This window comes from Ylistrum balloti, unplaced genomic scaffold (assembly GCF_031769215.1).
Source record: "Ylistrum balloti isolate Yb309-2 unplaced genomic scaffold, AGI_CSIRO_Ybal_v1 Utg370260, whole genome shotgun sequence".
In the NCBI taxonomy this organism is placed as follows: domain Eukaryota; kingdom Metazoa; phylum Mollusca; class Bivalvia; order Pectinida; family Pectinidae; genus Ylistrum; species Ylistrum balloti.
The window spans coordinates 1,046,944-1,074,888 of record NW_026782205.1 but is presented as its reverse complement, the minus strand read 5'-3'; the positions used below and the strand labels follow the sequence as shown (position 1 = coordinate 1,074,888).

Genomic DNA, 27,945 nt, shown 5'->3' with positions numbered 1-27,945 from the left:
GTAATAGTGAGGATTGGCGAGGGAAATGTAATGGTTGTAATAACGAGGATAGGGGAAATGCAATGGTTGTAATAGTGAGGATTGGTGAGGGAAATGTAATGGTTGTAATAACGAGGATAGGGGAAATGCAATGGTTTTGATAGTGAGGATTGGCGAGGGAAAATGTAATGGTTGTGATAACGAGGATAGGGGAAATGCAATGGTTTTGATAGTGAGGATTGGCGAGGGAAAATGTAATGGTTGTGATGATAAAATTTGTTGAGGATGACGAAAATATGCGAAAGACAAGTGGAATAGGCGTGATATCGGGAATATGTCTAAGGCAAATGGAAAAGTTGTGGCATCGAGGATTGGTGAGGAATCAAAGCTTCATACTAAGAGGGTGAACAGCGTCGTTGGTAATTATGGTATCCTAGTGAGTCCAGGAATGGCCAGTAATCAGTAGCGTAAGTCCTGACGCCGTGGAATCGAACCGTGATTCAGAAAGATACAACACCATCGTAAGGAGCAATAGAATTTTCTTTTGGTCCAATGGTTGTAAATTGGTCTAACAACGCCGTGGAAATCGACGCAAGTAATATTCAAGAAATAAACAACAACCAAGTTGAGGATTCAGATAGTGATCTCGACAGGTGGAAAACAAAAAAAGGTTTGTAATAGACACTGATATATTTCATTGCTTTTCATGACATACATGAGTGATTATCAATTCATTTCAATTCATAAATTAGTCAAAACGGAGCAACAAGACTATCAAACTGCAATCCAATTAAATATCTGAAGTATTATATGCAATATTCGCTCAAACAAAAGTCGTCCTATTAGTTTCCGTCATCATACTGCATGAAACTTTATGCTTAATCACAAAAAAGATATATGACAGTTACCAAACATAGAGGTTGAAGTTTCCTTCTCTCTAAAGTCAATTCGTGACATCATGATCCCGGAAAAGAAAATTTTGTTGAAGAAAATATGTTTTAACTTGATAACAAGATGTCAAGAATGACAATTCTACAGTGATATGTCATCGAGATGTGTATCATCCCCTCATTAAACCTTTGCTTGTGATGTAAAGGTATATCTTTGATACGGCTTTTCCAATGTAGGCATTAGTTTCTCGATTCAGCATATTCATTGTCAGTTTGAGTTGGATATCCTGTGGACCAGGGATGCCGTAAGTCAAGGTCACTGTAGCCTCGTTATTGCTTTCTCTAAGAGAAAAGTAGCCACGGTTGACTTCACTGATACCAGCCCTGAGTGGCCGAACGTCGACTACCTCGAGATCCCATGTATATTTCTTATCCAGCGACTGGGGACCTGACATTGCAAACAAGTCCGCCGGAACCTTGACATAGGTTGGGAAAGTCAGGAAGTTGTAAGATAGAGAGAACGGCAAGTTCCTACATTCGTTGTCATTCTGGTCACAATTGAAATCTATACGTTTACATCTGACACTGAAACAAAAAGTTGTTTTTCTATATAAAGTGTAAACAATGTCTTGTGGTATGCTGAAAATTACTATCAAAATAAAGATAAGTTCATGGTGGTTGAAAACACATTAGTTACATATAGATACTTCACTTAAGACATGTAAGTAGATGCAATTAATGATATGCTTCACACAAATAATGCTATATTTTGAAACTAATTTCAATAGCTTTACAATGCATGCTGTCAGGTTACCTGAAATAAAATTAATAATATATGAGTATAAGATTTACATTTATACAGAGGTTATGGACTATTGTAACCGATATGATTACTAATTTATAATTTAAAAAAACAGATGCATTACATTAAAGACAAAATATAGTCAAATGCACGTGAAATAGAATAACAAGTGACATGTATACAACTGATGTTGGTTATTGATATGTGATGGTTTCTGTACATCGTGATAAAAAAAGGACATCAATAATTGGTCATTGATATGTGATGGCCTCTGTACAACCTGGTAAAAAGGACACGAATACACGTTTGTGTGTGGTATACATTTGTTACGTTATAAACAAAAGCAAAAATTAGACTTGCTCTGATTAGTTACTGAATTTGCTATTTCACACATGTAAGTTAAGTGAGATGGTTAACTGTTCTATTGTCCTGATAACGAAAAATCCATGTTCTGTGTTTTCATTTGTATTTTTTTAAACAAAGGAACATCAAGTTGGTTTACTCTATGATTTCTGTAAAATAGGAAGGTAGTTATCATTTGTATATCTGTATTGTATATTAGCAAAGGTACACTGTTGTTAGCTATGGGGTTCAACAACGAAGTGTGTGACTATGTTTTAGCCAAAGCAATGCCACAGTGTGATATTTTAGTGTATCCTTTTTTTCTAAATGACCTGTATTTCTGATGATTTTGGTTTAGCAGACACATGGTCCAATATTAACCTTCAGGTTGCGAAATTGTATATGTTTAATCACCTGTCAAAATGACTTTGAGTTTGATGTTTTCGATTAATTTTTTTATCAAATCACATCACCAATATGTTGATTCAAATCGCCAACGGTTAATGGACGATAAGACATTTAAATGAGTCTGAGGTTGATTGGCGAATTGACAGATAGACACCGCCCTATGGGATAAGTTTGTCTACCTTTGGACCAGACGTGCTAATAAAACGATCGCCGCCATGCTATATTTAAATGTTTGATACAATGTATTTGGGTTCACTGCATTTCTGATCATGCAATAGATTTATCATAAAGGAACATAATAACATTCAAAGGACGACGAACCGCAAGAGCCATTTAAATCCAGAAAAATCCGTCATTCTTTTTACATAAAACAGTGTGTTATCCTTCCAATTTACTTAGCAAGAAAGCTCCGTCAAAGTCTCAGAATCATTTTACATTAAACATTTTAAAATACTTTAAATGAACGAAAAAGTAGGAAGTTTCCAGGAATTACGTTAGGTAATTAACAGAAGATTTCAATACAGCAACATTTTTCGATCTGGTTATGATGTTCCTACTGATAACTGACATTGTTATAGTCTATTAACAAGATGATCCCAAATGCCTCCTCAAGGTAGAGTAATTTCTGTGGCCTAGTTTGAACGTGTATTCATTCTTTACTTGATTTTACAAGCATTTGTCTCTTTAAAAGTTCCTGAATTGGATATTTCTGGTTCTATCAGACTAAAAGTTACTTACTGTGTATTTAAAGCCTACCATTTTCTCGTTTGATCTGCTATCTGTATGTCTAATATCAGAAAATACATAAAACCACACGAGGAGTCAACCAGGTTGACTGACCTTTGGCCTTTGCCCTTTCAGACCTTTCGTATTAAATCGTGTATGGACAATGTTGTTATATAATGGTGTTACGTTATGTGAATCGAAGGTGATTAAGTCCCTTACAATATATCGTCTTTCGAGATCACAAACCTGTTACGGCGTGGTCCAAGCGTTGTCTTCACGAAACCAGGTGGGCACACAACGTTAGGACATTTGTAGCTTCCTTTGGTGTTAAAACACATTCTATCCTGTCCACATATACCCGGCCGTTGACATTCATCGACGTCTGTGGAAACAGATTATTTTTTAATGTGAATTATTCATTTTCCGCAAATTTCAAATGAAAGCAGCTTCATGATGAAGTGTATTCTCTTCGGTGTTCATTCTGCTTTGTAGTACAAAATTTACAAAAATAAAATAAAAGTTCGGGTACCGCAAATGATTCCATGGAACGTTTAAAATAACAGAAATAGGAACTGCTACATTTCAGTTCCTGACCAGAGAGGTGAAGTTTGGACATCCGCAAAGATAAAGCTTCAGTGTTTGTCTATGCAAATTAATATAATTCCATTGTCATAAGAAATGGAAAATACATTTATCAGAAAATTTCTTATCGAGGTGACAAAGATACACTCATGCTAAAACTTGTCGTAAATAACAATTATCTTCACCAAGTGAGATCATGCATGTAACAATACAGTTACATCGCATCAGAACATTTAACGGAGTACACTACAGAAACTTGCCTCCAAAAGTGTTTAAAACTTTTTGTTGCCAGCAAGACAAAAGTGAAATAATTGTCTCAAACATACCATATGATCATAACTGGATCTAGATCTCACAAGACCATTCAAGTCAAGAATCAAATCAAAATTAAATTAAAATATTTTATATCCTCCGAAGAAATTGGCCCATTAGTTTACCATTAACGGCATCCGATAAATTGTAACACAAACTCCCGTTTCCTGCTTCACCTTTATTTTTTAATATATTACACAGCGAAACGCATGCTCCGTTTGTAAGCGAGTATGATAAACAATCTCCGGCGACATTCCTTGTTTGATACAGCAACACAAATTCACCTTTACTCACGCTAGGACACCAACTTATTTCTTAATTTGTATACAAGGTACAAAGAAGCTTAACATTTCAACTTTTTGTGTTTGATAAAAGCTACCGATATATTATCTTGCTTCTTTGAAAGAAATCTCGTCTGAAATTTATTGCCTCTAGTCCAGAAGAACTTCCGTTTACATATGTATATGATAACACTTTCACTCCTTTACGTTCTTGCTTTGATAACACAATGCCATCTCGCTCATCCATGTGCATCACGACACACACTCTCTTTGCTCGCTCGTGTGTATGGTGACACATTCTACACGTCGTTCCGTCTGTATGATGATTAGCCTTCCGTTACATTTGTACATGTAGGCTGACACACACTTACCCCTGCAAGCCTGACCTCTGCCATAGGATGTCCAACCGTCGGGACATTCACAGTGGTAGGATCCCGGTGTATTGATACAGTGACCACCACACAGCCGATGACGACCTCCAAACTGTGTACATTCATCGATGTCTAACGATTAAAATAGAAAAAGATATATCAATGCTTCTAAGCGTATCAAATACATCAGAATTAAAGATTTTTGACAAAAGATTGCATAGTACCTAAACCGTTCACTCTCCTTTCTATTTTTTTTCTTCTGACATCAATCACACATATAGCTAGCTGAAAGTTCAATCTTATGACGGGAATTTATTAAACAGCCAATATATCAATTGTGTCAAATTCCTGGGAAATACGTTAAAATATGATTACTCAAAATCTTAACTTTTTCCTTAACTCTATCCTCTTATTCCCTCTTAAATAACTAGAAGTCTTTGCTTTTCTTTGCATATTTTTTAAGGTTCTTAACCATGAATAGTTATAGTTATGTTGTGCCAATGATCCAGTAAAACTATTGCCATAGCTTTTTTTCAACACTGCCTCATGAACTTGGACATGATGGTTCTCACTTTCGGATTATTGGAGACAGCCACAGAGTTCCGCTTCATAACTGATAGAACAAAGCGTATGAAAGATCTACGATACGGTGCAAACCATCTGCAGAAACGCCTGCCTCAGCTAGTCCTACTGAAACAGTCTCTACATGTGTAGTTGAGGCATTTCTGGACGCTGTCTACAAACAATACTCCGACGGGGAGAAAGGCAAAGAAACCACATTGGCCTGTTAAATGAGTGTGATAAAGGAAGGGAAAAAACACTCATTTATCTACCATCTGAAAAACCCTTTTTTATCAGGATGAAAGGATCAAGTGCTCAAACTTTCATTCCGCCCCTATTTTGAGAAAATGAGCGTCTACTACACAAGGATGATGATCCGGAATGGAGGACCAATGATGGAAGTGTGATATGGCAAAGATATCTAAGTGATACTGGGACGAGTAGTGAGTATATGGGCAAAGACTTTCATTCTTCTCAGGAGATACATAACCAGCTACAAGAGAATGGTCAAATGGCAAGACACATATCACACGAGACTCAGTGCCTTCTTGTTTCTCCAAATGGCCTACAACTTAGGGTAGTCGATCTTCAGGCAGATGTCCTATAGATAAAAGGTACATGCGGAGAGACTGCAATGCTACAATAAAACCCCTAAAATATCCAGCATATGATGTACTTCGAGATTTCATCACCAGAACAAACATGTACATTCCGCCCGTCAGCTCTGTCATAGAAGCGTCCAAGCACTTCGTTTGGAATGACTGGGCATGAACGGGGTTCACCCTAATTTGAATTAATGAGGTCAAGCAAAAATTCGAAACATTTAAATCAGTGCAGCGTACAATTCCGACCCGAGTCCTTCCTCTGAAATAGACTCATTGTTATATGTATCGGGGATTTGAATATATATACATATATAATAAGTATACTGATTTATATGATTTCATTCAGAATGCTGTATTCTTAAAATTAATTTTGACTTTATGTATTCACTCTTAAAGTTTATTTATGATTCTTTTAACGAGTTATTACAACTTTCCTCGATGTCTCTGATTTGGGCACGGGTTTGGGTTCGGGCACGACGTGCAACTTTCTCCCTACCTTGTGCAAATTGTTACAATGTAATTCCTTAAGAGAGCGAAAGGGACCGATGTTCCCTTGCCGCCATGCACTCGCTCACGCGATTCCTGATCGTTGCGATCTAGCTCCTTCGCTGTCTTTTCCTCGCTCTTTCAACCTGAGGTTTAGTAAACAGTGTTGAGATGCCCTAACTGACCACCATAATTAAGTGTGAGTACACATTTTAACAGGAAGAGAAATAAAGTGACAGTTACCTTCACAGCTACGTTTATCGGCAGCAAGCTGGTATCCACTTCTACACTGGCAATGGAATGACCCGTACACGTTCAAACAGCGGTACTGACAAATGTTAGGGTCTTCACACTCGTTGATATCTAAGGGTAGATGAGTTGTACTTTTTAGATATGATCGTTATATTTTTGGAAAATAAAACTCAAACAACGATTACAAGATATCGAATGTTCTTTTACTTAAGTATGAATCATAACAAAATCTACATTCCTGATTGATGGAATTACCTGAATGACCCATATAAATAACCCATTTCATGACGTACTACATGTAATGCTTTTAATTTCATCCTGAATTTTCCTCATATCAATCATAACACTGTCTTTACAAATTCAGATAATTATGTATTATAAGAGTACTTTCAAAACAGTTAAAATGTATGCTGCAGATATTAAATATTCAAGTGATTTTAACTAATCGATCGTTTGAAACCCAAGTTGTCGTTTCTTTAATATGTTTTAGACTTAATCTAATCGAGATAAAAGATTTTTTTTTCTTCTTCTTTTTTTTTTTTTTTTTTTTTGTTTGGTTTGTTTGGGTTTTTTTATATATATATTATTATCATTATTTTGTCGTTGAATTTACACAAGGAATGATACAGGAGTAAAATTCGCATGAATTATGGTATCAGCGGATTTCGTGACCAAGCTTTAAACAAAAAAGAGCCATCAAAATTGTATATTTGTGGAGAACCACAAATTGTGAACCCCACAAATAATATGTGATTTCACGGTATTCGCCTGATATCCGGTCTAAAGTCTCGACATTCTAATCGGTTAGAAATTTATTATAACGTTCAACGAGAACTTATTTTTAATGTGTCCTTTCAAAATCCTTCTGTTTCATTTTTTTAATTGACGATATCGCAAAAACTGCACCCTGATTTACCGGCTGTTATTGACATCGGTTATTGCCTCTACCTTAATATGAATTGTCCTTCCCGATTTCTTTTTAAATGCATTGTTAGTAACCAAGAGTTGATATTGCAACAGTGTAACCGTTCTTGCACTTGAACATAAACCATCCTCACATCCGTACGCTCTTGGACCAAAATGCCACAGTTCCCTCGCCTACACGATGTTTGTCCTCCAACTAAGCAACTGTCTTTCCACTTACCTACACATCGTCTGCCTTCAGACTTTAGACCGTCATTACAGCGACATCGATAACTTCCGGGAGAGTTCTCACACACAGAGTCGAACGGACATACAAAGTTATCCCTACACTCGTTAACGTCTGCATATAAAGAAAATAAGTTTAGACCAAATTTACTTTGTACAAAGCAATACAAAATACAATACATTCCAAAACATTTGGATCCTTTTTGTATGACATTTTTTGAGTTTGAATACTAAAACTCTTTCAAAATAGAACAAAACCATTACCTTGATTCTGACAAAACTATGGTGGTTGGAGTAAATGTATGAATATATCTACTTAATGGCCATTAATGGTTTTTACACATGGATGATTATATGATTATATATGCTTTCTTCATCCATGCATGTTTAATTAATAAGCTCCATCGTACCTAATGCTATATCTGCAAAAAAGATGTTATTTACGTCTGTGACTTACAACCATTCATTTTCCACGCCACAACACCAATACTAACAACATTAATTAATCGAGGTTCCATTGAATACTGGTACAAAGACAATAACGTACCTTCACAGTTACCGTTCTGGTCAAGTCTATATCCATTTGGACAGTCACAGATGTAGCTTCCGGGACGATTAATGCACCTCTGGTTCTGTTTACAGTCATGTAAATTTCTGCTGCACTCGTCAATGTCTTTTTGAAAATAAGATTAGTAAATAGCAGCAAGGTTATGATAAGTTGATATATAGACTGTTAGTACAGCAATGTATTAATGTGATCAAATGACTGACGTAAAATTCAAATCAGGAGTGATATGTTATATACAATATAACGCGCACATATATATCACTATGTTATACAGGCAAAAGACACGGAAAAAGTTTCTATAATTTAAGTGACCTTTTCGCAATAAGATGATTTGCTTAAGTGACCTTGTCACAATAAGGTAGCGTTTTTCTAATAATTTTAGTGGCGGTTTCGACAGTTTATTTGGGTAATTTGAGAGAGAAAGAACCAGTAATGTCTATGCCAAACATGTGTAATGTACGTACCGACACAGATCTGAGTATTAGGGTCCACTTCATGTCCAGGTTGACAGTCCAACTTACTTCGACAACGATACGACCCGTACGTGTTCTTACATACCTCTGTCCGCCTACAAGTGTTGGGACGTTCACATTCGTTTATATCTGCAAGGGAAGTACTGTTTTAGTAGAATTGCGTTGTTTTTATAATATTTGTTCAGTGTCTGTACACAGTAAAATAATGTTTTTCTTGAGTTTTTTTTTTTAATTTTTAATGTAAATTTGTTAGATGTTTCATACTATAAATAGATCTCAGTGTCCATGTAATAACACTTGTAAAGGGAAGTTCTATAGTATTATTATTACTCTTTGATTTCAGTGTTATTTTCAGACTGCAAATTCTATATCTGTAGTTATTGAGTATGTCCGTGATGAAATTAATTCTCATTTTCGATAGAGATTTTCCATATTATCAACAATACAACTAGTTCCAATAATCTGTTTTACTTTCTATTATCGTAGAATAAGATTTTCTGAACCGTTATTACAATTTTTCATTACGGATAAGTTTATCTTAAACGCGGAAACCTTACTGCATGCTGCAATGGATACTGCAGTTATTACAACAGTAGGAACTAGTAAAACAAAAAACATACTACTGCAATGTTGACAAAATCTTTATTCAGATACACATTTGATGTAACTATTGCAAAATAATAACGAAAGAAAGTTTTCAATGAAATTTCTGAAAATTGAGAATAAGACCAAAATATTATCAGAAACAGAGGGGTGCTTGCTTAAACATTTAGGATATCACAACAGAGTGTCTGTCATTACAATCGTTTACTATAATATTATCATACCACAATAGCATTGTCTGCAAGAGATGTTTATAAAAACTTAAATGGCGGTGTTTCAGTTAACAATAATTATCTACGAGTACTCATTATAGTAATCAGTATATGTAGTGTTCTACAATAACAGTGTGTAGTATATTGTAATAATATTGATGTTACTGAAAGTATTGGGTAAAAACTTCATTGGGGACAGGAACTGTTCATTTTATTTGGTATGGATAAACCTCAGTTATATTTGTTGCATGTACAAGAACTGTCGACAATATTTGGTATACTTAGATAGCAATTAAAACAGGGAGTCTGTATAGCTGGAATATTTGTTATACTAAAACAGTGTTCTTAATAGGGCTAGCTCACCTACGCAGGTTCCTCGCCTGTTTGGTTCCAATCCACGCCGACAGTTAATAGGTTCACATCGACCAAGAGCAGATGAAAAGCGGTATCCGAACTGACACTGCAGCGGCACACACCGAAAGGACCCCTGGATGTTGATACAGTTATATCCGGAACCACAGTTATGAATCTCCAAGGCGCATTCGTCCCGATCTAAGACAACACGGAAGTAAAATAGATGCTAGATATTCATCAAATCAGTGTTGAACTCCATCGCTTCTATATAATCTTTTATTTCATCCCTGTGCTTTTCTTAAGGATTTGTTTCATATAATTGATCCAAGCTTCTATCGTATGGTATAATGTAGTGTAGTACCTGTAATATCTTTATAATTTATTTTTCCATGCATCCGATCTAATGATGAAAACTTAGACATGAGTCGTGCCATAGATGTACCGATCTACTACAATATAATCAAACGTTGCATTGAGTGCTTTCAATTTTAAATGCATTTTACATTAGCGTTTATGTCATTCAAAAAAATTAAATCAACATGTTGCTTGATATTGAATGATACTCACCGACACATTGTTGGGTGTCCGCGTCTAAAGTGTAGCCGGTCCCGCAGCCAAGGAGGCGTCCACATCGAAATGACCCAATGGTATTCTCACAACGCTGGGTCGAGTCACAAGTGTTGATGTTCTCCGCACATTCGTTTATATCTGAAAATTTATGCAGACTTTAGAAAAAGATTCAGACATCTTATTTCAAATTTGTTACGGAAAAGGAAGTGTTTTATCGATTATTTATTTTTTTTTATTAAAAACAAAAAACATTTGTTATCCCGCTAGCACAGAATGACCACAAGAAATAAACATCTATTATGTATTTTATCATAGAAAACGTACATTTTACTTTCTGGCGAGTTCGATGTAATAATTATCTCATAGAATACTACATCGTACTAATTCGTGCAGAAAAATTATTCTCTCGAACATAATAAAGAACCGTATTGCGTTTCCTCATTAAGTTGCGGAATAAACGAGTGTTACCAACGCCTAATAGTCTTTTGTGGAGAAAGTTTAAAAGGGTTATAAACCAAAAACCAAAACCAACAAACTGCATGTGATCCATCTTGAACAGATTGGTCGGTTAATCTTTTTTCAAAGAACCCGTCGATGGGTTAAGAAAATATAGAAATATTGACTCAAAGCATATCATTTCACGCTTTCAAGTTTAGCTAAAAATATCCTAAATTTATTCCAATTATCTTTACATGAACATTTTGTTTCGAAACCAACGGTTACAAAAATATTAACTATTCAAAATTAGATAATATTTGATTTCATATTCACCTGATTTCCGGTTTAAGGTTCGGAAAACTTTCGTCACTTTCCGTAAACTAAAAAATGTATCGTCTGTTATATAAATATACGAAAAGTGCCGAAAGGTCCGGATCTTGCATGAAACGTTCACATAACGAGTAAGCCCATATGTCTATCATATCTACGCATGCCACGCATAATAAAATATAATCATTTGAATCCAATTACATGTTATAATGAAAATCCTTTCAATGGTAACTGAAGCGGTGAAACAGGCAGTTCAAAATGATATAAAATACACACATTCATGACACATTGATCAAATTGCACTGGGTTTTAGGCACTGCCTACTTCTTATTATATTTAGGTAATAAAACTCCCTGAGGGAAGCAAGTGACTGAGCTTGCGTGGCGAGCTATTCTGTATATAGAGTGAAACTTTACCCCGACATGTCAAAGAGTGACTGCTGTAGCATATTTGTTATGGCATGTCATACATATGTTTATTTAAAAACATACACTGGAGTGATTTTTGTATATCAAGATATTTTTGCAAAGTGAAAATTGACACTGAAAAGTCATAGTGAATTTTGTATATCAAGTTATCTTTGCAAAGTGAAAAGTTACCCTGTCATGTCAAAATGAATTTTGTATATCAAGTTATCTTCGCAAAGTGAAAATTGACACTGGCATGTCATAGAGTGATTTTGTATATCAAGTTATCTTTGCAAAGTGAAAAAATACCCGGTCACCTCATAGTGAATTTTGTATATCAAGGTAGCTTCGCAAAGTGAAATGTTACCCTGTCATGTCAAAGTGAATTTTGTATATCAAGCGCAAAAAGTGAAAATTGACACTGGCATGTCATAGAGTGATTTTGTATATCAAGTTATCTTTGCAAAAAGAAAATTTACCCCTGCATGTCATAGAATGATAGTTTTATGTAACAAACACATCAATGCAACCCAAATGTTTTTTCTGGCATGCCATAGCGTGATCGATACATATGTTACCATTGTATAGTGAAAATGTATCCTGGCATTTTACAGAGTGGTTATTGTACAAAAAACTATCATTGCAAAGCGGAAATTTACCCTGGCATGTCATAGAGAGGTTGTTGTATAAGAAGCCTTCATCACAGCGGCAGGTAAAACTACCGGGTGTATTGACACACAGCATGTGGACACCATAACAGTTATGGAGGAATACAGTGCATTCGTCCAAGTCTAAAACAGATCACCCATAACATTATTAACCGTACTACTACAGTGGCGTATTCAAACTGTGTACGCCGATAGTAAATTGTCATTTCATAAGCATATTTTCATTATATCATGTGGAGAAATGTCTTTGACACATTTTGGCCTCTACTTCTCGTCAGTCATTCCCCGAATTCTATCTTCCTGATACTAGACTTTAGGGATACAACTATCATGTTAGACTATTTGGTCACTCAATTTTACCACCTGACATCAATTATCATCTTCACGCAATAGATAATTCAGCGTGACGCTAGGTGACAAAGTAATCTCCTATTACAGGATTGTACATTACTACGCAGCAATGACAACCCATCTTCTTAACGTTATCTTAAGTATAACATTAGTGTCACTAATCAGTATGAGTCAGCATGTGTTAATTAAAAAGAAAACCAAAATCTAGCAAGAGACGACATCATACGGCATGGCGTTCTGTTATATTGAGACTGGTCTTAAACTAGTCTTGTATATCTTGATGTATAAATAACATGAAAGTGATAATCACAGAGAGGTTCTTCTGGAGTGTGGATCAGTAAAAACGACAGGAAAATTTTCTCTTTTTGCTTGTTTACTTTATAATGTAATCCGGCAGAAGGACGACCTTATTTCTTTTTGTCTTTCAAAAATTACTATAAGACTGCTTTTCGATGCCTTTCGTTATTTGACAGCCCTTCATGAGAATACGAGAGTGTATTGGAGAAAAACTATTATGTATGTATATTATAACGTATACATTTTATTAATCTCATGAACAACTCATTGCTGTGGTGTATTAATTACAGGTTGCTTAAATATGTCACTGAACAGGACATTCCCAATTGCCATTGGTGGAGGACTGATTAAATGCACTGGCTGGTTCTCAACGCGTATTGTCTTGCTGAATCTGAGAGGTAAAGAACGAGTAAGTTTATCTTGATTGGATATGCTATCTTACATATAAGCAATCTTGTGTGTCCTGCAGGTATACAGGACAAATACGAAGGTGAGGATAAAGTGGAGAGGGTAATTACTTGTACTATTAGTTCTTCATCAGTATCTGGGTTCTACAAGTCGGAAGTAACTATTCAATATCGCATTTCGCGAGGTTTTAAAGACAGTTGAAATACCATTTTTAAGGAAGATGGTCGGGAAAGACCTCTCTAGTTTATGTTGCACATTTAGGGACCATGGTGAAAAGCATGAAAAATGGATGAAGAAACTCTCATCATGCCATATAACGTTAAAAACTACGTTCCAAATTACGTTATTTACATTGCGCAGCTGATTCGACTTGCATCCAGGACTTTTAACCGATATCACGACTTCAGCGCAAGGCGTCGTTAACTGACAAACTCACGACACGAGAGAAGCAGGATGACGAAGATTACGGGGAAGTTTTAAGGCCGTCAAACGATCTCGTTGGAAAATACATTTCTTTGTGCAATAGGAAGTCTGATGTTCATTGAAATACTCATTAATATCCCTAAGTCACAGTTTGGCCAGCCCATCCATTCCGGAAGTCATGTGGATGGGAGTAGTTGCCAGGTTAACAGGGCTGCTCTGGTCTTGCTTTATTATCCACACCATGATGGTATTAATCGTGACAGTCGACAGAAAGCTGAGTTGTAACATCAGGGCATTTTGTCTTCTGATTGCTTGTCTACATTGCCTGTGGAGCACATGACGGGTGGATCGAATTTCATAATATGATTAACAAACTTCTTGTTCAGTTTTCACCTACCGTGAGCTCGAAACCGAACTTAAGGATGAGCAATTTATAAGGCAACAATTCTGTTTGTAATAAACGCTACGCAGATTCATACAGTTTTCATATCCCCATGATCACATTATCTGAAAGAGCTGTCAAATAGTGAGAGGTCTGGAGAATCAGTCTTCTTCATTGTATTTAAAGTTCGTATATAATAATCCCTGGAATATATAAAATAGAACTTAGCCTGTTCGATGAAGATAGGTTGAATGGTTCAGACAATTATCCTATATCTACATTTTCTCGGAAGGAAATGTCATGCGACTAAATATGTAGATATACATGCATCCATGCGTTACCGTCGCAGGTCATGGACACCGTGTTGTAAGCAAATCCAGGGTCACACGTTTGAGTCAGTTTTCTTTGGCATTCACCAGAAGCAATATCATATTCCATGCCGTCCGGACATTCACTGACAGGCGCATTGACGGGTTCACAGCTAAATCCGCCGTCTGTGTTTACACATCTGGTGTCACCGGGACAGTTAGACGTCCCAAGAACACACTCGTCATTGTCTGTAAAATAGCATCTACAAATAAACCAGCTGATTCGGTGTCTCACTAAACAATACCCTGGCCTTTAACGCTGTATAACCACTACCCAGGAAATAACGGGACGATCGTACTATTAAAGGTTTGGATGGACAATGAAATATCTCATCGTAGAAGAATGCGTCTGAGCCACATTCACCTTCTGAAGAAGTTTAGTTGCCATTACTTTCCATGGCACTTTCGGTTACCTCCCTTTTTAGACTTAACTACCTTAGTTTTTACTCAGGTTTTATATTTTAAAAATGTTGGCTTAAAACAAGATTATTAACATCGCTTCTGTCCAGGAAAAAACTTTCACGAAATCATCTCCTATTTCCATTCAAAAATTGGACGTATTTGTATAATTGTACTGGGAACAAGAGATTTTATCAGATAAGAGTTAACATGTGAGAGAACTGTCGTATTTGGGACGTATAATTACATGGGGGACGTTGACATTCAGGGTGGCTGCCATACACGTATTTGCACTGGACCGAGAAACATTACCATGGCAAATTACTGGAAATTATCAAATCAAACCAAAGTTAGATGTGCTGTATTATCATTACCGTAGTAAAAAAAATTATAAAGAATTACGACAGTCTAATTCGACGATAGATTATTAACTATGCAGAAACTATTTTTCAGTGTGAATTAGACTGCCCCTGCTCCTATGAAAACCAGAATATGATCAGTCGTGGAGTATATTATGTTGGTAAAAATATATAGAATCTTACACAAGTTTCCATCTGGTATCGGATGTACGAAACAAAACTAAGAACCTAACAGATGAATGGAAGCAATTCTTTTTTATCCCGTGATTGATAATTCAGGCAAGTATTGTTTAACTTTGACATTTCGCGTCATTTTAGCTCTGCATCTGTGTTCCTCATTGCTACGTCACAGTGTATTTTTAATGTGTGACGTCATTTAACAATCTAAACATGATGTCAAAATTAAATTTACAACACATGGGTATCTTCATTGATCTAACGTGTTTATAATAACCCCGCCATCTCCATCCCAAGCCCCAGTCATCCACTTACTCCATCTCATCCCCGCGACCTCCGACCGTCCAAGTCCGCTTTATATGACCCCCGAGTACTTACCTTGACATGACACTCCGTCCTCGTCAAGTCGGTAGCCTCGGTTACACTGACATCGTACACCAGCAGTATCATCAACACAACGGTGCTCACAAGGATTGTACACAGAACAATTTATTCCTAATAAATGACAGAAAAATGAGTTAGTGTCCTTACTGAAGTACAGAACAGATGTGCATATAGTATCTGTATGCTCATGTGAGAAAATAAACTGAAACAAATATAAATTACAAATGTAAAGACTTCAAAGGCGCGCAATAATTTTTTTGTCATTATTACCAAAACTTCAACAATACCTTCAAACTACATTAGTGAAGATGTGACAAGAAAAAATACATGAAACACGACCCATGTTACTTTTATTGATTAAGAGACGCTTGTTTCATTTTAAACGAATAATATGGTTGAATATTCCCGACAGATTTATTTTGAAAAACCGGAAGTTAGAATTTAGAAATTAATGGACCAGTTCAAGACCGTGTAAGTGCAAAGTTTTTAGTAACGATGACCAGGATAATGATATCGCATGTGCGTGGTTTTACGAATTTCAATGAAGGCTATATCATTTCTCATAAAGCATAAACTTCGTTTGAGTAAGTGACAAGGGGAATATCAAACACACCGTTGTCATCTAATATGCACGTGCTGGCGTCATCATGCAGGGTATATCCAGGTTCACATTCACAGCGGTAGCTGCCCAACGTATTTACGCACCGGTGACTACACAACACACCCGGATGTAACTCACATTCGTCGATGTCGTTATCAACTACAATAAACATTAAATAACAATTTTTTGCCAAAAGACAAAAGATGATAATTCTAAATTTTAATTCTAAGATAATTTCTTCATTCCACGTTAAAGTATTTGAAACATGTCTCTGTATTTTTATATAAAGATGTATGTATAGATAAAAAAATTTTAACATATCAATATAAATTAATGGAATCATGATGATGAATCATCGTCCCCGGTAAATCATAACGATATGGACGTCAATACTGAGGTCTTGAGTTCGTCTCTGGAGCGATATTGATCCAGATAAGTAATCTACTCTTCAACATCCAAAATTTAACTTCGTCGTTTCCCGCTCACTCTACATATCATAAACATGAGAAATCCTTGTACCGATAGACCTACACAAGCCCAAACTAACGTTGTCCACTTGGTGGTCATTCTGAACACCAGTTGAAAAAGGATTTCCAATTCGATTTTCGATGTCAAAAGTTTTGGGTGATACGATCATAGATCTTTAACACCATCTTCAAAGAATCTGGGATAGGAAAAAATATCAACTGATTTGTAGGGATTTAGGTTAATAAGTATCTGATACTTAAAACATGCACGATGATATCAACTCGGGATAAAGGATCCCCGGAAATAGAAATTTAAATTTCAATTTTTTTTTTACTTATCATTGCGTGTCTTTTTGTACGATGTTTGTTGCAAATATCTCAAGACAAGTAAAGAAATGGTGCGACTATTTCAAATTCTGAATCTCTCATATTTCTACCTACTGATATTTCCTAATGTTACTCTGTAAGGTTCATGCGCCCGGTTATTTTTTTTCATATTTTATGAAAGTGATCAGTCTTTGTACTAGCAAAGAATATCTTGAATCGTTTACGGAACAAGATAACACCGTGTAGTACATGTTTATTTGAATTCTTGACTATTTCATCTTGTTGCTTTGGTAACAAATGTTGAATATTTAAGAAGAGGTAGCCGTTATTTTTTCGACTTCTATAACGAGTGTTTGTTGCTTCTAGAATTATTTGACACTCTTCCAGAAATGCCTAGTGCAGATTGCAAAATGTTGTCGGAGGATTTGGGAAGGTTTGCATGCACCAATAATCCATTGCAAGTTTCTCAACATACATATATGTAGTTGTTGAAATATTACGTTACCTTGATGGGGAAACACCACGACAACGGGATTTAAAACAGCCAATTTGTCATTGAGCTATCATGTTCAATGATGACAAAACAGATTTTGCAGACTTACATATCCCAACCCAAACTCACCACTACCGAACCTCTCACGTCCAGCCATGCAGTAAACGACAAAGCTTTCATCACGATATCAAACTTGATAACACCCATTCGAGCAGTAAAACATGAGCAGTGAATGTTGGAGATACATGTGTAAGTACATTTATAATGGATTGTGTGCACAGTGTCTCATTTGAAGTTTTTAACCAGATGCGCAAAATGCTACAACCGTATGAACCTCCTGGGGGGCGTGGTAACCATCAGTCGCACAGTTGGAGAGCGGTCGACAGTGGTACATGTTAGTTTAGACAGATTCAAAGACCAAACTGTTTGCTTTTGTTGACATCCGGTGATTTCTTGCAATCAACAGCATTATGTGACTTTCTTCCCAATAATAATTACACTGTCCAGTTGCGCGCATGTTCAGTTGGTCTAGAACCGTCACAAACGAATTTCAAAATCGATCTATTTTACATGATACCTGAAAAATAAAGATATCTTGGACGCATAAGATACGGCCACGTGTATCAATGCACGAGCTAGTTTGGACATGTGTGAAAGACTCTCGGATAGGGCAACGTGTGACAGTTCCTTCGCTCTTGAATTAATGGTGTAAAATGATAGTAAAACTATTATTTTTCCATCCACTAACAATTGTGCATCATAATCATAAAGGAGTGAACATCTTAATACGAATGGTTAATGTAATCTGAAAGTGGAAGGCAAATAATTTTGCTGTTAGTTTGTCCTTTACCTGTCTTGTTGACTGTTCCAATACAACATTCTTTGAATTTCTGATCACATGGTCCACCAAAACCGACGTCAGATAGATAGTTACAATCACCGCCCGCTTCACGGTGTGCAACGCCCAGATGACAGCAGTGACAACATTCCTTAAAAGATAAAATATCTGAACTGTGATTAAACGTTTAAGAAATAATCATATGTAGGAAAGAAAACAAACTTTAAAACATTTACATAAAGCGTTGTTAATGGTATGTATCAATAAAAGTAATTACGAAGATCGTAGACATATTTAAATTGTTAAGACTGTAAACGAATCAGCAACAGATATTGCCAATTTTTCGATTAAAACAATCAAAACAAAATTGTGAGATGGACAAAAAAATATAGCATGTACATTTATAATAAGGTAAAGAAAATGCCTTTCGGAACACAGAAGAGAGAACTCAAAGCACAATGCTATTTATTTAGTACATCCTTAGTCAAGTCAAGACATCGAAGAACAGCAATTGCAATGAGCACATCCGCAAACAACGAACTTTGGGTTTTCTGGAAATTATCTTACAATGCCATTCACACATACCGTAGATAGTACAGAATCAATTAACAGCATACACAGTAAACAGCCAAACGTGTCCGTGTGGCTGGAGGAGATTGACAATATAAATGTATTTACATCAATATCAGTGTGGTATTTTGAATTCAATTGTATATAAAAGTGTATTTACTAATTATTTTAAACATAAAATTAAAATATTGGCTCACTTCTTTAACAGGGACATCTCAGTCAATCTTGAAGATCTTCGTCGCGACCAGGGAAACAACATTTCGGTACCTTTTTGCATATATAGATAAAAAGTCGGCGTTACACACCACTTTTACGAAGATGAGTTCAAATATTTAACCTACCAGATACTGTTCCGCTCCAAACACATTCCGAGATGTACACAAGGGGTATTCCAAAGCATCTTGATGACCTCGATCACACTGCTGTTTCTGTTTTGCTTTCATGCAACAGACTTCGAGAATAGCACGGCACTCGCTTTGGTCGTCTGGACTGATGCCTTCAACTGCTGTAGGATAGGTGTCACACCTCTGGTTTCGCTCTCCTGCCCAGTTAGACCCTACTAAACAGCATTCGTCCAGAACCAGATCTATAGCACCTGAATGAAAAGACATCTATTACAATAATGCCACACAGGAAACAAATACATATAGTACCATCGACATATTCAATCGCATGGTGCCACCTGTAAAAACAATACAACTGATTGGTCGGAGAAAATCACCATGTATTGCAAACTGAATTGAGCACCAAACCGTTATAGAAATGTCGATTACTGCGCGATAGAAACATTTATTTTGTCCACTTTACAGGAAATATCAGATATATATGTATATATCCTTATATCTTTATCATTGCAATAGTACAAAGAGAGTAACATTAAATTTTCAAAAAGCATCTGGTCTATCATTGAAACCTGCCGTGTAAATCCTGGTCTATCTAAGTAAGTGATATCTAACCGTAGTACAGTGTTAATGACAAAGGGGTCACACAAGGCATGCATGCTTTAACAGACATCTCATTGTAGAATCGCATGTCAATAGCATCTTTTGATAATTTAGAGTAAGATAGAGTAGAGACAAACAAACTGCATCATACAGCTGTTTCGTTCTTTATCTACATAATGTTCACATCGCACAAAGAAATATGATTAAACTCATGTTGACGTCCTTAAAATTATGGTACACACGATGGTTAAGTTCGATCGATTTTAAAGAGACAAAGAAATTGATGGACATCTTTGCGTGGCCTGTTTTGATAAGCTTTCTTTTCATAAAATTTGAAAATTAAAAAAAAAATAAGTTCGCCAAGTGTTGGACATAGATGTCCGTGTGCATGTATATACTCTTTTGGAATATCACGTCATTAAACTCGACGAGATGTATTTTTTTAACCAAAAATTTTGAATTATTTTCACAAATATAAACTTGGTATATATCTTCTTGGCTAAAAATGAACTGTTTCACAAAATGTGTTCTAATAAAACTCACAGCAGTGTAATTGTACCATTTTTCACCTTTCTTTGGAAAGAAATATCTCAAAGCCAGAAAATGGAGGTATCCCTTTAGATAGGGATGGAATCGAGTATGACAGTGTGTCAGGTGAGAAAATCAAAAGATCCTTCTAGGACACATGATTCATTCTTCTCGCGCTTTTTTCTGCTGTATCCGTGGAAATCTTTCTTTTATTTAAATTTTGACCAGGTTTTATCTAATTTGAGTGAAGATTCGTTGACAAGTCGGTCTTTTCTTTGTTTGTTTTGTAGGTGTTTGTTTGCACGTAATGAGTAAGAACTTTGTTTTGAATTATTCTTCGTACGTCTTTGGTTATACCAAGGGTATTATATTGATGTGAATAAAACACGATGGCGATTATGTAGTTTTGAGATACGCCTGTAAGCGACGCAATGGTTCCCCGCAATGATCGTCCACTCCAGTAACTGAACTATAAACGCTGATACGTGATCTGTGTGGTACACGCTATTCCACGATAGGCTATGTAGCACGGTAACACATCTCAACAGAAGACATGTCTCACAGTGATAATGAAATTTCAAATCGAGATGTTTTAAAACGCAAATCACAGAAAATGTTATATATGAAAGTAATGCACGAAAGATTTTAATCAATTAAAGCGGGTTTGTCCTATTTTGGTAATACTATAAATGTTGACAAGGTATGTCTTGGAGTGTCCGATCCTATTCGACATGTCACTATCGTTTACAAACGAGAGTAGGTAAGTAAGAAATATGATTTGTAACCGCCAGATTCGACCTAAACTGCGGGCAATAATAGAACGAATTCTCCACTTCGATAAATTTGGACTGAAATTCCAATGAGTTACATCCAATGCTAAATATCGGGGGGAAATGGATATGTGTCACGTGTTATTTTTAACAGATAGTCATAGTTGGTACCAGAAGCAATGTGTACTAAAACATGGGGGTTTCCCCGGATTAAATACAATTTTGACACACAGCGCATACATGTACCAACTTTTAGACAACAGAACCTAATCTAGTATGATCAGATATAACTTAAATCTTATCCTTGAAAATAGGTACAAGCAAGTGCTGATACCGAAAAATTGAAAAGACAAATTTGACCACAGATATAAAGTGCCTATGTATTCAATATTGAATTAACGATTAAAATGTCGTTGATTTCTACACTACCGTACTCTCTAGTACGTGCGGTAAGTTCACATGGAGTCTCACGTTCGATCTCAGCTACTGACATCATGATATCATTATTTTTTTGTTTTTTATCAATATACATGTTTAATAAAATGATTCTCGTCGCGAATGTCCTTTGATTTAGTTATTAATTTTCATATGCAATGGGGCAATTACTGGCTAAAACCCGACCTTATTATCTTTGGTGATAATGAATGCAGTCAATGTTCAGTTTATCTTCGGTATTATAAAAGTTCACATATTGAGGAATTATCCGGCCATTGAATTGATTTTGTTTTTGCCTTTTTTCCTTGTAAGTGATATGCGCAAACTAACATATCAAGTATGATATACTTACTGAATGCCCAGTGATTACGTCAGCGATTATGTTAAGTTTTCCGCTCTTCACGACACCTGTGTATCATATTTCCATATCAAATCTGGTGGCTTGTTAAATCGCATGTTAATCTATGCTTGTGGTATACATTTAATTAACAACATATTCAGGAGAAAAGGGAAGAGTTTGGGTTTCAATGGTGAAAAAAATATACCACAGTTAAATATATATACACATAGACTTTAGTTCGCATATATTAATGCTATTGTTTAAAAAAACAAAAGAAGTTTTCGAATTGTTCGTCTGTACCTCGTTTCACTAAAGGGCATTAAGTTCGGACCCTGTCGGTTAGAAAGACAAGGCAGACTATAGGTATGCGTAAATCTATCATGGTTGTACAAAAACATGGACACTTCATGGACGTTAAAAAGTCGACTTATCCAGACAGTACGTGCTGGAATGTGATCGGATCGAGATCAAACAGAAAGGCTAAGTACACAGGTTCAAGGGAGTTGTGAGCGGGATGCGGGAGGGAGCGAGGGCAGATAGAGGAATGAGGTGTAGCGGCACTTCAGTAGGATAAGCTTTATATATCTGTCCCACTTCCAAATACGTAATTAACTTCCTGATGCATGTACACAATAAGGATAAGAACACTGATTATCAACAGGTTTCTATAACAGCACAGATTACAAAGCACACATCTATTTATCACTTATACCATAGTTTCGGTATCATATGTCCCTTTGTGTATACAATAAACGATGACTTTTGATCACGATGTAACAAAACAAAATTACGGACAAAATACTAACTTAGAATTTGATAACAGAAATTTGAGGCTCGAAACCATGAACTATGCTACTGAAATAGATGACGAAATCAGGTAGTTTTTAAATGAAAATTGGTTTAATTGATATATGATTATAAGTGCGTGTGGACGGTGGTGGTGCTTGGTTAAGAAGAAGACGAAGAAGAATAATGATGATGATGATGGTGATGATGATGATGATGATGATGATGATGAGCCAATTGTAAGACCTTTGACTTTATCAGATGTGTCTAAATTTTTTTCCAGATTGATAGCCGACATGTTTATAGCGGAAACTGAACGTTTTAATGGACATCCTCGGATATGGATAGATGTTATGACCTAAAGCTGCAGTGCCAGAACAACGAAAAGGATTTCCTAGAAGGCTTTCTCCGTGCAGTTGTGGGACATTTCCGGGGTCCTTTATCAGATTATATAATTTTGCACTGTATTGTCACTATGTAAAAACTGGTATATTTTTCTGGGTTAAGAGATTAGAAACCGCATGGAACGCCATTAGTAATATTAGCTTTATTCCTAGGTATTTCCGTCTATCTTTCTGTAGATTTTTAAAGCTCGATGACATGTCTGAAGTTTCTTTTCAAATACAAACCGAATGTTTACATTTTAAACTGCATTAATTCGTCCCTCAAACCACCAATCAATACACCAGGCTGTTCCTATTACGAACCTGCAAGGTCTATAAGAATGTTACGTTTTTTGTTTTTGTTTTTTTTTTTAATTATTGCTTACGAAAATATTTGAAATGTAAATATTAGTATTTAACAGCTATTTGTTCCGGTTTATGATCCTGAAAGTCGATACAGGATTGCAGACAAATAACGGTAACACGTAGTACGGACAATCTGACGGGCGCACAAAAACATATTTCAAATTGAGGAAACCTTGTAGAACTTTTGCTGTGTACACCGCAGATTTCATTGACATTTATTTAAAGTAACAGTTTCCAAGCGCGGCCATACGAAAACGTAACGTCATAACTTCCATCATCAAAGAATACGCGTTATGTACACATTGACTTTATGATTGGTTTTTAGGTCAGAGTCACCTATCGTCGTTGTGTGCTGTGTTTTTCTTGTGAACGCGATAATTTGCCTAAATATGAACATGCGGTAAGACCTCAGGGGCACTAATTCGGTGGTAACTAACAGCGTTGTGAAACTTTGTGATTAAAACTTGTGTAAATATAAACAGACTTTGATGAAATTTCGTATGCCTTATACATTTGTAGGATCGTATATCGTTACTCGATGTGCGAGCTGTGCACGGTGTCTGCACGATACATGCACGATATGTGCACGGTTGTAAAACTTCACATCTGTGCGCGGTTCTATCGCACTTATGTGCGATTTTTATCGTAGTTCATGTAAATTTAGGAATGACTTTGTGAATAAGTGTGGGATAGGGGTTATCTATTTTCTAAATTTTATAAAAGTAGAGTCGAGTATATTTCCTGATTAAGCCATAAATCTATAGGTTGGACATATGTAGATCTAACAGATATAGACTGAATGGTTATGTACTATACTAATTAAGACTGTTTTGTTTACAAATTGCCGCACGTGACCGGTATTAGTGTACATCTTAAATGGGCGTCTCTTTTGATATCGGAAATGAATCATAACTTATACCGTCAGGAAAGTGATGTCATTTATATTCCTTCTGTATTATTCTCATTTTTAATCGTCTTGTAACAAAAACATATAGTTTTAGGTAAATATGAAATGTGTTGCTTGTTATGCGGGAGACCTAACGGGTAGGGCGTTGTCAAGTGCATTCCCAAATTCAAATTTGATATTTATTTCTTTGGCCTTTCGACCGTTCAGATTTTTTTACATCATAACCTATAGCCATCAGGAGAGAGTGATAGTGATTGGGAAGAGTGATACACACTGAAATATCAAAATATTTCATGAATTACACATTAGATACAAGGAAATAGTCACTAAATATGTCAACTTTGACTCATAACATAGATACAAATATATACAGGTAAATATATTGTAAGCAACAAGGTTTTGTCACAATTTCAATCATACATATATGTATATACTGTACATATACTTAGTTGATTAAATTACCATCCTGTCGGTTATTAGCCAGAAGTAGATATTTCAATAAATTGTGTAATGCTGATACATCATCAGAAGATAGGAGTTGTATGAATTTGTATACTCTTGGTTTTCTTCTGTAATCAAATTCTAAAGGTTTTGTCGAATTTCTAAATAATGCGGAAAGACAATTATGAAATGGTATCTATCTTCAATCTCGTCGAGATTACAACTGGTAAATTTTCTTTCAGTTTTCTCACAGTATTTCTGAGTCGAACACTTTCTATATCAAGTTTATGTGAAGATTTTCTAATTAAGGTCTAAGCTCTCTGTGAAACTGTTATTTACTTTCGTTATGTAATTTGTACAGTGAAAACATTTGTTAAGTATTGAAAAATATAACTTTGTGGGGATGACGTTATAGTTTGTTGACCATTCTTTTGAAAAATGTCACATAATCTATACTTATATTTAAATAAAACTGTTTTCAACAATATTTGGCTCCCTGATGTAACCAAGACCAATATCATATAATTCCTGCCTAACAGTTATTAACCATATATCGCCGTTCAGTAACATCTTATCATAACATGATTTTATAATACAATTGTCTGTATGCCTCAATTTTATCCAATATTTAAAAATTCTAAATTTTGTGATTATACTGAAACGGTTTCGTCCCGATTCCGCATAAAATTGTTGCTTTTTTAACATGTACCTTTTTGTTGCCGATGGTGTGGAACTACACACGAAGTATACCAACGACTAATCAACGCAGGGACCGGCTGTATTTTGATAACGGTTAAACTACAACAGACCTTTATCTTCACCAATCAATATTTAATATGCCTATGGTCTCTCATTAGTAGTGATTACACGAGTTTTCAGTTTAATTTCAACCCACAATGTACATCAAGAATTTTTACCAAACCGCACAAAATATGCGAGACTGTCCCATAATTGTGCGCTAGATACTGTATCGTCCGTGTGTGCGGACGTTGTGCGGACGATGTATGTGCGCTTGGCTCGTTGGGCGTTACTACTACAGTATCAATAAGTTCTCGGACAAACAGATAATGAGACCTATTTGGTAATATCTTGCACAGTTATGGCACTTTGCTTAAATACTCGTTTTTGAGACATAAATATCTTTTAATTTTACGTCTTAGAAAAAGGATGTGTATTTCAAAGTATTTGGGAAAATATCAGTTATGGATTATAAATTGAAGGTTCACAACCCTTTATTGAAAAAGTGTTGGCCGTTTGGTTGGATTTCTGTTTTTAAGTCGATAGTTCTCACTTTTTGACATATTCTAACAGAACTGATTACTTCTCTATGCAGGAATGACGGTGTGCTGTATATAAAATGTGTAACCTATTGTTCCTATTGAACCACAACACATCTACGTACTGAGTTTCACGGAAATCAGTGAATATTTGCATTTTGGCCAAATAAATGTAGATACCTGTCTGTTGCCCTTTCTTTTGCCCCATAAATTTGATGGGAGCAATCGAACTTTTAAAGCAACATTCCCTTAGCCTTCTTCATCAAAAGTAACATACATGAGAAATTCTATGGTTTAGCCAGGTGACCGCTTAGGTCTATTGGCCTCTTGTGATCAATGGCAAACTGTTATACACGTGAAATATACATGCATGCGATACTCAAGAGAAAAAATTACAGTTTCTCTATATGTTATACCGTATATAATACAAAGGTGCATCCGAGGTTCAATATCTTCTGTTATAGAAAAATCAAAAACTTGAAAAACTTATATAGGTATCCATATTTACAAAAAAAAGTCATTATTTTCTTATTTAATATCGTCAAATATACATATTAGACCGTATACCTACCTTGAGAACACGTGCTCATCAGTAGGACCGAAATCACTATTAAAATCTCCATTTTGTTCCCGAATAAAGTAATAACAAAGGAAGGGCCGAGTGGTGTTGGAGCAGGTGATTCTATAGTCTGAATATTACAGTCTGAGCTAGTGAGGCGCGTATGGGGCCACCCAAGGGTAATGTTGATACTTCATCAAACAAAATATACATATCATCTTCTCGTATTTGATAAATTACAACACGTGTGGCCCATATTGCATTGCGTATTTTTCTCCCTTTTTTATTTAGTTGGACATCTAAGTTAAAAATTAAATAACTAAACAGATATGAAATTATGAAGGTCATATTTCAAGTGTTCCGGAAGAACATGCCGACATATACGTTTTAGTTTAAGTGTAATTGATCATAACATATTTGTTGTTCATATTCTAATCAAATCTAACGCATATTCACCTCATGTAGACCGATACAGAGTTACTATCTTAAACATATTATGAGCGTACACTAACCGCTGTGATATCTTTACTGGCAGACCCAGCATTACTTCCGGTTTATGATTAAAGCAATGACGGCACGTTCTGATAAGATGGAGATAGTATTAAGTTGCTAAAAATGTGTGTCAGTAATCCCTAATTGGCCCCGGACAAAGTACTTGACAAAGGAAAGCAGTCGGGATGTGACCCATGGTAAAGTCCTTTCATGTACTACTCATTAGTACGGATTGACCTCGTCTTGATATCAGCATGAGCGAGACAATTCTCTAAGGAGGACGATAGATATTCCCAGCACAGTTTAATGTTGTCAGTTGTCTACTTGTTGATTTAAAAGTTGCTTATTATATCGTACAAAAATGTAAATAGTTGCTGGGGAGAAGGTCTTTTCGCTTTTCATAAAGATGACACCACGGGTGTATGGTGACCAATGAAATCTGTAACCATGGTGTCCTCTAGCGATCACGTGATTTGTCTATCGGTATTCTTTTTTCTGCTGTCG

General features: G+C 35.8%; 1 protein-coding gene across 2 annotated transcripts; it reads right to left on the bottom strand.

Moving 5' to 3' along the window:
• Nucleotides 1-650: 650 nt before the first annotated feature.
• On the bottom strand, nucleotides 651-27,066 carry LOC132552579 (fibulin-1-like). Of its 2 annotated transcripts, XM_060216763.1 has the most exons (16): nucleotides 26,962-27,066; nucleotides 19,555-19,808; nucleotides 18,656-18,794; nucleotides 16,531-16,677; nucleotides 15,912-16,028; nucleotides 14,572-14,787; nucleotides 12,361-12,492; nucleotides 10,524-10,664; nucleotides 9,966-10,154; nucleotides 8,779-8,916; nucleotides 8,294-8,419; nucleotides 7,742-7,861; nucleotides 6,589-6,708; nucleotides 4,694-4,825; nucleotides 3,394-3,529; nucleotides 651-1,454 (listed from the first exon to the last, which is right to left on the bottom strand). In XM_060216763.1, the coding sequence occupies exons 1-16, from the start codon at nucleotides 27,011-27,013 to the stop codon at nucleotides 1,040-1,042; spliced, it is 2,574 nt and encodes an 857-aa protein (XP_060072746.1). In that variant the 5' UTR covers nucleotides 27,014-27,066; the 3' UTR covers nucleotides 651-1,039. The 2 variants fall into 2 exon arrangements, with proteins under 2 accessions (XP_060072746.1, XP_060072748.1); XM_060216765.1 differs by lacking the exon at nucleotides 12,361-12,492.
• Nucleotides 27,067-27,945: the final 879 nt, after the last annotated feature.